This window comes from Chaetodon auriga, chromosome 21 (assembly GCF_051107435.1).
Source record: "Chaetodon auriga isolate fChaAug3 chromosome 21, fChaAug3.hap1, whole genome shotgun sequence".
NCBI classification, from domain to species: domain Eukaryota; kingdom Metazoa; phylum Chordata; class Actinopteri; order Chaetodontiformes; family Chaetodontidae; genus Chaetodon; species Chaetodon auriga.
In genome coordinates, this window is record NC_135094.1 from 1,577,785 (window position 1) to 1,590,000 (window position 12,216).

General features: G+C 44.6%; 1 protein-coding gene across 4 annotated transcripts; it reads left to right on the plus strand.

Moving 5' to 3' along the window:
* The first annotated feature begins 242 nt into the window (after positions 1-242).
* ssr1 (signal sequence receptor, alpha) lies at positions 243-7,536 on the plus strand. 4 transcript variants are annotated; one of them, XM_076761737.1, is made up of 10 exons: positions 243-391; positions 2,613-2,746; positions 2,871-2,967; positions 3,062-3,165; positions 3,307-3,465; positions 3,603-3,679; positions 3,795-3,873; positions 3,982-4,075; positions 4,985-4,999; positions 5,833-7,536. In XM_076761737.1, the coding sequence occupies exons 1-10, from the start codon at positions 322-324 to the stop codon at positions 5,898-5,900; spliced, it is 897 nt and encodes a 298-aa protein (XP_076617852.1). In that variant the 5' UTR covers positions 243-321; the 3' UTR covers positions 5,901-7,536. The 4 variants fall into 4 exon arrangements, with proteins under 4 accessions (XP_076617852.1, XP_076617853.1, XP_076617851.1 ...); XM_076761738.1 differs by lacking the exon at positions 4,985-4,999 and having other exon boundaries at positions 3,982-4,090; XM_076761736.1 differs by lacking the exon at positions 4,985-4,999 and having other exon boundaries at positions 3,982-4,085.
* The last annotated feature ends 4,680 nt before the right edge of the window (positions 7,537-12,216 follow it).

A 12,216-nucleotide genomic window follows, 5' to 3' on the forward strand; every position in this document is an offset into this window, starting at 1 on the left:
AGTTCCGGTGTTTCCCTGCCGATATGTGTATTTTCCCTTAAAATAAATTGGACCCAACTTTTGCCCTAGACCGAACAAGAACTCTTTAAAACTCGTAACCTCAACCTAATCTCACCCTAACCCCAGCTGGTTATCGCCACGACGCTTCACCATAATCTGACCACAGCGGACTGCGGCAGAGGTGGACAAACTTTACCACAACGCCTACTGGTCAGTGTCTTCTGCGCATGCGCTCTATTAGTAACGGAAGCGGTACGACAGCGCTCACAGACGGGCTGTTTGACCGACGCTGAATGAGAGCGCACTGATTTCGACTTCAAAATGATGAAATTTCTACCTAAGCTCCTGCTGCTGGTGCTGTTAGCCTTCCCGGCGACTATCTTCATCAAAGGTAAGTCTGCTCTCAGCGGTGAAGAAAAGGGGACCGTGCTTAATTAGCTGCTAAGCGTTAACATGCTACTGCTAGCTGCTCAGCTAACTAGCTGCTGTGAAAAAAGGGGAAGGCCGTTCTCCATTTGACATGTGCTAACTGAAAGTAACTGGATGTAAAACTGCTTTTTCACACTTTCGGGGATTTCTGAAGTATGTGTCTGTAGTGTCTCTTTCTCTGGGTGTTTGACTTTCAGCATATGCGATCCACAGTTTACAGCAAGTACGCAGTTTATCCGCCTGCTTAAACTGACGTGTCCTTACTGTGCTCAACGTTATTAGCTGTTAGCCTCGAAGCTAAGTGGCTCTGTTAGCGTGCTAACTATCACTCAGCAGCTTCCCGAAAACATAAACTGGTTTTAACGAAGTCTAAGCTCTTAATTATCTACATATAATACCGACAGTAATGAATATACACTTGGAAAAGTTTCTAAAATAAATTGGCAAATGTCACATGTTGGTAGGTTAGCTAGCATAGCTGGAGCAGCTAACGCCTGAGGTACAGCAGTCTCAGTGGCTGTTATTGGAAATGATCGCTAACTTAATGGCAGCTAATTTGGACAGTAAATTATTTTAAGTTTGATTTATGCCTGTTTATTATGATTAAAACAAAAGAATTACTTGTAAATCTGCATTTGTGGAGGATTCAGTCTTCTCTGCGGCTGTAACATAAATCTGATTAACTGTACTGACTGACAGCGCCTTTGGGCTCATGTTAGTTAACCTGTGAATAATCTTAGCCTTCAGATAGTTGACATTGTCAGTAAGTACACAGATTTAACAGCCACAGGGGGGCAGTTGTAAATCATGCTGGAACCACAGTTTGTCTTGTATTTTTGGGCACTCAGAAGCTGCAAATGTTTGAAATGTGACCAAGCATTTTTAAAACCCGCATGACTGAAAAGTTTCCAAAGAAATGACATATACTGAGCCAAATATTTATAAAATAATGCACAAGGCTTCTATAAATGTATTGATATAATTGTGTAGTAGTGGAGAATATGGATGAAACACCCCTTCACGGTGTGTAATTGTGTATATTTCTGTTTTATGTGAGATCAGTATGTATTATGTTGTAATGAATTTTACAGAAAGTTAATGGACAATCTGTCAATGGATTAAAAAACCTGTTTGGGATGTCAGTGTTTTGCTAACACAGTGAATAAAATATCTGACAAATCAAGGCACTCCATCACATTGATGCAAAAGTCCTAAAAATCAAACACGGCCGTAAAGAGTTCACTGATTTGCAGCGTTGCCCACAATGAGCTAATAAAGCTACCACATTAAAAAAAAAAAAAATGTTAACAAAAGATAAAATCTGATATTTGACATTCTATACTATCATATCACTCAACCATAATTGGGAGCATAGATGAATATTCATATCAGGAGGGAGCTTTAATCTTGAATTGTTTGATGGTTTGTTGCTGCAAATCCTTTGTGGACAAGCATTTTTCAGATGGTTAACACTCAACATTAGTTTAAAAGCAGCATTTCAAGTTTCTAAAGATGTCATTAATGCTCAGTTTCCAGTTTATTAGGTACGCCTAGCAAAAACGAATGCAACAGCCGTGCAATGAGTCCTCACTTCATGAAGTTTAGAATAAATTAGCGTTGTTTCAGCTGCACGGTCAGTTCAGTTTGGAGGCTGTAGTTTGTGCTGAGCGTTGCTTTTTTAATGAGGAGTTTCCAGCATTGAGTCCAGCCCCATCAGTGCTGTTCTCCCCTGGCTTCATGTAGGCTGGAGGGTTTACAGCAGGTCACCTGAGAGGATGTCAGACTGTGTCAAACATGTTATTCATGATGGTGCGAACTGAAATTCCATCCAGTGAACTGACTGTGAAGGCAGCATCTGTCCTCTCATACAGCCTGCAGGTGAATGTACAGTTTGATGTATCTGAAGATGAAGAAGTACCTGTGCTCCTCTTCATCCTCCTTCATAAGAGGGGATGAAGGAGGAGGCGAATGATGCTCGAAGGCCACATTCAGTATCTGTTTGGTTCTGTCCTCGTCTCTGTGATGAGAGGACGTGTCAGATTTCCCACTGGCTGCTAAAACCCCCACAAACATCCTTCTTCATGAACACGTTGAACCCTCTCGCAGCCATTTTTAGTGACGTGACAAAATGATTGATGAGTGAAAGCTTGTGTTTTAATGATTCCTCGTTTCCCGCCCATCAGGGCCGGAGGTGAGAGCCCAGGATCTGACTGAGGATGAGGAGGCTGAAGCTGCGGATGAAGACGTTGTGGACGATGTGACAGCAGAGGACGAGGACGACGAGGCGGAAGTGGAAGACGACGAGAACGCGGAGTTGGTGAGTGACGTGAATCAGGGTTAAAAATGTGCTTTCGTCTTCATTGTCTGTAAAGGTGAGTTTAGTTTTTGAGTCACGAAGACGTTGACCGCTGTTTGTCCTGTGTGTGTGTGTGTGTGTGTAGACAGAAGAAAAAGAAGATGAAGAAGAAGAAGCGTTGGTTGGAGAGGTGAAGGCCTCCCCCAACGCAGACACAACCATCCTGTTCGTCAAAGGAGAAGGTAACTCCGCCCTCTGTACAGTACACAGCAGTGTTTTAGACGCGTGGGCCGCGTTCCAAACTAAACTGCGTGCCATGTGCTCGTCTCTCTCCAGACTTTCCCGCCAACAACATCGTCAAGTTCCTGCTGGGCTTCACTAACAAGGGATCAGAGAACTTCATTGTGGAGTCTCTGGATGCCTCCTTCCGTTACCCACAGGTACAGAAACACACAGCACTCCTCCTCCTCCTCCTCCTCCTCCTCCTCCTCCTCCTCCTCCTTCCTTTGAATTGTACAGACTGAAAGCGTTCCTCTGCAGATCTCTCTGACCTGGTTCTGTTGACACCCCCCCCCCCCCAGGATTACCAGTTCTACATCCAGAACTTCACCGCCCTCCAGCTCGGCATCGTGGTTCCCTCTGGCAGACAGGCCACCTTCGAGTACTCCTTCATCCCCGCAGAGCCGATGGGAGGGCGGCCGTTCGGACTCGTCATCAACCTCAACTACAAGGACGGCAGCGTAAGGAGACGGGGGTCACGAGATGACGGCTGAGAACGTCACCGGACATCAAAGATGGAGGAATAACCGAAATCTGTTTTTCTTTTCTCGTCCCACCTCTTTCTCCAACACTCCCTCCTTCCTCTTCCTGTGTGCAGGGCAACGTTTTCCAGGATGCAGTGTTTAACCAGACGGTCACCATCACCGAGAAGGAGGACGGATTAGATGGAGAGACGTGAGTGTTGCTGCTCTTCTGCTCCTCTATTTGTGTGCAACATTTGATTGACTGTTTGTTCTTCTTCCTTTCCGTATCTTCCCACCTCTCTTCTTCTTCTCTTCTTCTCTCCCAGCATCTTCATGTACGTCTTCCTGTCGGGTCTCGGGCTGCTGGTCATCGTTGGCCTTCACCAGCTGCTGGAGTCCAGAAAGGTACAGACAGACGTTAAGACGGAGAGACGCTGCAGTGATCAGAGCTCAAAAGTCCCAGCAGGGCTTGAACGCGTTAAGATCAATGTGTGTGTGTGTGTGTGTACACAGAGGCGGCGTCCGGCTCCCAAGGTGGAAATGGGAACTTCGAGCCACAATGACGTTGACCTGAGCTGGATCCCTCAGGAGACGCTCAACCAGATCAGTGAGTACGCGTCGCGTCCTTGCAGCCGCTGACTCGTCGGCTCGCACACCTGCTTCTGTTTCCACACCTGTGTTCGTTACAAGCCACACCCCCTCCGCGTGACCACACCCACACCACGTGCTCCGCCTCTCCAGTGTTTCTCAGCAGCTCACTGAAAGTAAACATTGAGAGACTTAAAACCTGCTCGAAATCAAAGTAAATAAAACTCAGCTGGTCGGGCTGAACGTTTACCTGCAGGACTGTTTCTGATTCCAAACCACTGAACTGAAGCTCAGATCTTTATGAGCACAAAGTCCTGAAAGATGAAAGAAATGTTTGAGTAACATTTCCTGATCAATCCTAAACTGACGTCAGACTATATTGACTGCAGGAGAAGTGTTTCTGTTTTCAACTGATTTGCCGATTTGGCTCATTGGTTAAAAGATGTTTACAGTCCCCAAAGGTTTGTTATTGGTCTGTGGTTTAACAGAGACGCGAGTGTCAGCAGCCAGAGAGCATCAGAATCACAAAAAAATTCATATTTAATGCTCTGAGTTTGAGGCTTCGTCCATGTTGACATCTGAACTCTAAATCAACGTTTTGATGATGTTTATTGTTATTATGCAGTTCTGGTGTTTAAAACTGACCAAACTGCAGAAAAGTCACAAAAGTCTTTGATCGTCAGCGTTTGCAGTTTGATGCACAGAAGAGAAACTTAAAAAGAGACGACAGAGTCTCACAGAATGAGGACAGAAACCAGCCAGTGATTCCCGTGTGTTTCAGGGTCAGCTGACGTGTTCGTGCAGGTGCCTCCGTTCTCTTCCTGCTTCACCTGTTTCTGAATGAACTTTAACCTTCACTGCATGACGATCACTCACTTCTCTTTTTCTCTCTCTGCCTTCCTGCTCTCACGTTTTCCTGCGTCTTCAGTGCAGAGTCGCAGAGGTGAGGTCTGCTTCGTGTCGCCTGTGTGTGTGCGTGTGTGTGTGCGTGTGTGTGTGCGTGTGTGTGTGTGCGTGCGTGTGTGTGTGTGTGTGATCCTGTTAAAACGTCCTCCCTCTTCTTGCTGCTGCAGATGCTCTGATGTGTTCAAATGTTTCAGCAGTCAAACCAAACAGTCCTTCATCATTATTTCATATTAGTCCACGTTGGTCAAAATGAAGTCCTGTGTGAGTTTGGGGACATGAAGTCTGTCCAGTAATGTCATATCTTCAATCATTTGGCCTAAATTAACATTTTTCAGCATCAGTTTGAGACAATCGGAGCATCTCTTCCTCAAATGATCATGAAATGAGCTTTAAAACTGTTCTGTTCTGTTTTAAAATTAGCTTTAGAGCCTCAGAGGTGATCTCAGCCTGACTTCCTGTCAGGATTTTGTCTGCATGCAGACGCTCTTCATTCCTCTCTGTGTGTTACCTTCATCTTCCTCACCACACAGTGTCTCAGTGAAATCAGCTGCATGTGTTTGTCGAGTGTGCTTTGTCCTGAAAAGACTTCATTGGTCCACATCTGACGGCCGATACGAGCTTCAGATCAGCCTGTTTTTAAAGCAGCTTTGTCTCCGGTCACTTTGCACTGAAGCCTCATGATGAAGGAGCTCCTCAGGACCAACAGGAGAGACGATTCAGCAAACTAAGCCTGTTTCAGAGCTCAGACTCGACAAACTGAAACTGTCCTTTAACCAGAATCCTAGAAATGAAGGTGTGAATGTGACTCTCAGCTGTCGGCGGTTCGTCTGTTGAATCACTGAATCGCGTCTCCGTCTCCTTCTCCTCCAGACAAAGCGTCTCCCAAAAGATCTCCTCGCAAAAGAAGCCAGAAACGCTCGGCCGGCTCGGACGAGTGACGGGCGCCTGACGCCACGGCGACAGAACTTCACCCGCCCGTCTGAGGAAGAGGAGGAGGAAGAGGGGAGCTGTGAGCGCCACGCCGAGCACACTCTGCTCTGTCTGCTGAGAAACTTTAACCAGTGCCAAGCACAGCGATGGCTGGCTCTGCTTTCAGCTTAAGAACTGTCCAACACACACACACACACACACACACACACACACACACACACACAGCCCGTTTTGTTTGACGATTACCGTTTTGCGAAGCCGTCACAGGAGGCAGAGAGGTGACAGATCACCTGAACAGGTGTGAGACGTTTGCCTCAAAGGTTGTTTGTTTTCTTTTCGATTCTCTTTGTTTGTTTCAGCCTGTAAGAAAACGGCTGAAATGACGTTTGTGAGACACTTCTGATTGTTTTTTTGTTTCTGAGCTCCCACTCTGGTGTAGGGCTGTGACGAACAGTGGATTCATCGATCAGTCGCCAGACAAAATGACGTCATCGGGCGACTGATTGATTCATTTACTGAAAAAAGCTCAAAAATCGCTCCGAGCCTCTCAGATGTCCAGATTTCCTGCTTCTGTCTTGTGTCAGTGAACTGAACGTCTTTAGGTTTGTTGTTCAGACCAAATCCGCAGTCTGAAGACCTCATGTTGGACATCTAAATGACTCATGATCAGGTGTGTGCAGGTGACTTGATGATGGCGTGAGTGGCAGCCCTGCTCTGTGTGTGACGGAGCTCTGATGATGGTAACAAATGCAGTTTTTGTTTTGGAGTTTTTTTCTGAGTAGTTCTGAGTTGGTAGATTGTTTCTGCTCATGTTTTGGAGGGTTTTCGTCTGCTCTGTCCTGCTTCCCCTTCACTCATCTCTCTGCTCAGATCCGTAGAAAAGTCCGATCTCACGCGTTCTCACACCGCCGACGCTCCAAGCCGTCCTGTTCAGGTCCGACAGTCCAGACCAATCAGCTCTTTGTGAGCTTCACGGCTCTGCGGCCGGCGTGAGCAGAAACAAGACCATGGAAATGAAGGATGGACGCAGTCCATGTGTAGGTTTTTTTTTTTTTTTTGCTGTGGCGCCTTCAGCCCGCAAGACAGCGGTGACATTTAGGGGATTTAAGTCGTGTGAAATCTGAGATTTTACGGTCGTTGAACGTCACGGGGGGGTGAGCGAGCTCGACGGTTTGCTTTCAGGAAGTGAATCTCCAAACGTGTGCCTGTTTTCTACTTCGCTCTCTGTGAAGTCGTTTGCTTCTGTCTTCTCTCCTCCTTTTTTTTTGTCTAAATCAGAAAATCACTTCTCAAACGGTGAATTTGAGTCTTTTTGTTTTCTTTTTCTTTGGATTGTGAAATGTTGAACTGGCTGAAGCACTGGTGTAAATACTGGCTGATGGATGATGAACTGAGAGCAAAATTACCCGGCTAATTTATTTGAGTGACAGATGTTTTTTTTTTTTGTTTGTTTGGGAGGGGGGGGGTTAACGGGGTTTTGTGCACTGTGTTTTTTATTTTACCACTAGGGGGCGACACTGGCTCACTCTGCAGGTCTTGGACTTGCTGACGTGTGTTTTTTAATGATGGGGCTGTCATTCAGAGATAGAAGCTTATTCTTCTATTTGCTTTTAAATGTGCAGGAAATAAACTTTGATGATTTGCTGTCGGCCTCGTGCTTTTTTTTCTTCTCAAAATAAATCATGTAAAACAATAACGTCACAGAGACTCAATGGAGCGAAGAGTTTACTACGATTAGTTCGCAGCTGCTACAGAAAAACATACATACACACATACATATACACATATGTATATACATACAGACATACACATGTATTCACATGTATATACATACATATGTACACACATGCCCATATGAATACACATGTAGACCCATATACATGTGTTTACATACACACATACACACACACATACATATGTATGTACCAGCGGCGGCTGGTGAATTTTTGTCGGGGGGGGGGGGCACTTAATTTACCAAACCAGAACGTGGAGTTGTCAACTCCAGACCACAAGAATTAACATGTATTATGTTTACAAACAGACAGTTAAATGCTGGTGAATGTCACCAGTTAGTGAATCTGAATTCATCTCCCCAGTGTTTGATATGTTTGGCTCCAGATAAGATAGAATTGGTCCACACAAACCCTTAAAATCTCCTTTTCCATCATTAAACAAACCAAGAATGTGTAAATATATTTTTTACTTCAAAAGTAAAAAGAGAAACAATTCATTTTCACAGCTTCCAAGAGAACCAAGTGCTTCTTCTGTCCAGCTGATTGTTTGGAACAACATGTTTATATTTACATACTAAATAAATTAAAAAAAACAAAAAAACAAAACAAATACACACACATGAAACCAACAAACACTGAACGTTTTGTTTAAAAAAACAATCAGACCATCAGGCTTAAAGCCCAAAGTGCTTCTGTTAGCTAACATTTATATTAACAACCTTAAATGACAATGAAAACACATCAAATCCTCATATTTAAGACTATCAAAGCAACAAAACATCGTCCCTTTGTCTAAAGAAAATAAGTGAAGCCATCAGGCTTTAAGCCAAACGTGCTTGATCACGTTGGTCAGGGAAGCCAAATAAAGCAGCTGCCTCACTGCGTCACGTGAGCCGAGACGTCTTCTCAGAGCAGCTCCGTGAAAAAGAGCGCGCACATCTCCTCCCTCTGTCTTCGACTGCTGTCTGATGAAGACGTCCGGCCGTCAGGTCCGAGCTCCTTCACGCTCAGTTTCTCCTCTGAACGGCGCTGTTTTCAGTGACTTCAGTGACTTTTCTCAGTTTATTTACTCCTTTTTCGGCTCTCTCTGTGACTATCTAATGATCTTGTTTGCTAATTCCTCCGACACTCTGCGCTCAACGTCACTCGCTTGGCGGTTTTGATTACAGGCTCGCGGTGAACAGACCGCTCGCTCTCTGCTGCCACCCCATGGCCGGTGGTGTGTATAGCGATCAGAGGGAGGCAGCGGTCTCCTGTCTCGTATCTCTTGTATTGAAGAGGAACGAACTGCGCATGTCAAAGTTATAACGGGAGTCAATGGGGAAAGATGAGTCCGCCCCGGGCCGGATATATGTCAGCTGTTAGTAACTGTGGACAACGAAGGACATTTCTAATCTGACTCTTTAGTGCAGATTTTACATTTTAGTAACTCACTTCAGACTATATATATTATTAATTTTGCCTTTTTAAAACATAGAATATACTTGTAAAAGTCATTTTAAAAAACGTTTTATTAAAGGAAGAGCTGTGTGATTCTACGTGATGTGAGACAGAGGGGGCGGCGCCCTCTATCGGCCAGCCGCCCCTGGTATGTACATACATACATACACACATGCATGTGTATACACATAGATACACACACATATGTATACCATACACATGTGTATTCACACACACACAAACATACATACATACATACATACACACACACACACATACATACACACACACACACAAACATACATACATACATACATACATACACACACACACACACACATACATACACACACACACACACACACACACATACATACATACATACATGAGGTTCAATAAAAGTCAACAGCGAACATCAAATGTTTTGAAGTTTTCAACATTGAGGTAACTCAGCGATGATGTCTTCCATTGATCAACAGATCAATAAAACGACTAAAACGGTCTGTAAACATCCAGAAAGGTCCAGACGATCCGCTGCAGTAAAGATACTCAGTGCACATCACGAAACTAATCCACAGAAACATGTTTTCTACTTTCAAATCAGCGGGCGATGTGCTCTTCTTCCGTGTTTTCCCAGTTACAACTTCCGGTTTCTTCTTCTTCGTCTTCTTCTTCTAGCTCTCACTTCACGGTGGGTTAGGGCACTGAAAACGGAGAACTAAGCGCACACACGGTTTTATTTCCCACAGACACCTGTCTAACTGGTCTTTCATGTCTGTCTCTGTCCCGGCTTTGACCGCAGCTGATGTCTCCGTGTGTCCGTCTGAAAAGTGAGTCTCAGCTCCTTGTTACACAGCAGCGCCACCTGCTGTCCAGACCCGCTCCCAGCCGCAGTTTCCTCCTGAATCCTGATCAGTTAGACCTCACAGACGTTTGGACAGAGCAGGTGAAGAATATTTTCGTGACAGTTTTGTGTTTATGAGTCCTGAAGCTCCGTCACAGCTGGAGCTGTTAGTTTGTCATCAGAAAGAAAAATTACGGTGGGTTAGGCTTTTAATGAACAAACGTGATGAACTGATTCGGTGAATTTGTGCACAGTTGCTTTGTTTCACCTCCAGACGTCTGAATCCTCCACATCACAGACAAAATGTCTGGTTTTACTTGTGTGACGAACAAACAAGTGACTCCGACTAAAGCGCCAAAATGTGTCAGAGTCACAAAGATTGTAGTGACACATTACATTTAGTTCAATAAGTGTACATTAGTGACATTTTCTTTATTAAAAATATCAATGGACAGAGACAGAAAGTTTGGAATCTCACACAGAGCATCTCCCAAACATCCAGGACTATTGGCTGAAATGTTCTTCTCTTCATCGTTTTTCATTTTCTGTTCCACGTTTGCTCCAAACATTTGTCCCGTACATTGAACTGCACACTCAGAGTTCTGATCATCAGTCCGTTAACTCCTCAGCTCCTCTCTCCTCCTCTTGCAGCCCTCCTGCTGTCCAGCAGGAGGCAGTGTGACTCCACAGATGAACGTGTGAGGCACACCTGTCCTCACCTCTCTGCTCTCTTCCTTTATTCTTTCTGAGTCTCTCTTCTCTCCCTCACCCCCCCCCTTCCCCACCTTCTTGTGTCCTCCCTCACTTCCTGCCTCCTTTTCTCTCTTTCTCTTCTTCCTCCTCATCTGTGTGATTTACATATTTTGTTGATGATCAATAAATGATAATAATGATGAAGATGAGGAAGATTAATGCAGAGGATGATCCGTTTGAAGTTTTAGGTAGTTTGCGTCAGAAAATGTGTGTGAATGTAATCTCTCTCTCTCTCTCTGTGTGTGTGTGTGTGTGTGTGTGTGTGTGTGTGTGTGTGTGTGTGTGTGTGTGTGTGTGTGTGTGTGTTATCAGTGAGCGTCAGCTGGCTCTCTGCTTTGTTTTTAGGTCACTTTTACACCGACTCTCCTTAAATCAGTCTGAAAGCAGCTCTGCTCTCTAAAATAGAAACAATTAGTGCGTGCTTGACGTCCACTTCTTCCCTCTTTCAGTCCTCCTTCCTCCCTTTCTTTCTGTCTTTTCTGTCCTTTCAGGTTTTTTTTCCTCTTTTTTTGGAGAAGTAGGCCGTCTGTCGGTGCTCGGCCTGCAGACAGACGCCACGTCAGCAAACATCAGCGTTACCTCGTTCGTTCTGATGCCTCACACGTCACCGAGGAAGACCTCCTTCATCAAAATCTGTTAAAAACAACATGCAAACGCTTTAATGATACTGTGCTTTAAAAAGTCAAATACTGAGAGCAGAGAAGAAAAATTCATTAAAAAAAACATAGAATTAGAAATCTACATTAAAAAATGAAATGACATCAAATGCTTTCTTTAATTTTTCACTTCAGATGAAAAAAATATTGTATTTTATCTCTAATCAATGTAAAGTCAAGACAATCAATCAATCGATGAGTCGACGGCCTGAAAATCAATAAACATCAGTTGTCAGTTAAACCCTGCAGCTGCTCGCAGTGACTGAGTGCAGCTCTCTGACGGGTTGCCAGGTTTGACCCGTCCTACCTCTGCAGCCACAGCCTCCGCACAGAGGCGCCGGCGGATGGACACACTGTCGTTTGTCCAGAAATAGTTCCTGAACGTAAATCCTCCTAAAAGCAGTTTGTGTTTGAATTAACAGACATGATGTGTTAGTTAGTGCGCTCCTGAGGTCACGTTTTTAACTTTGTGCAGTCAGGCTAGTGTGTCCCCTGAGCTAAATGCTAAGCTAACGGCATCCTGACTGCACACGCCGCGTGAATCTGCTCATCTCACGACCAGAAACAAAGCCAATGAGTGTGTTTGCCTAAAAATATCAAACTATCCTGTAAACACAGCTGGTAAAAATCCTCAACGTTTGTAACTCACTGCGTCTGCTACGGTGTCATGTCTTCATGCCGCCACTGGAGGGCGCTCAAGTGAAGCTCGGACAGTAACACAGCGTCACTTCTCCCTGACGAGAAGGCACTCACGTTTAGTTTCAGCTTCTCGAGCGATTCGCAGTTTGTCATGAAGCAGACGTAAAAAAAAAAAAAGTCTCATTTCATGTCTGAACACACATCACAGTGTAGAGAGTTTCCTCGAGTCAGGAGGGATCCTTACGAGCTTTTCAGGTGC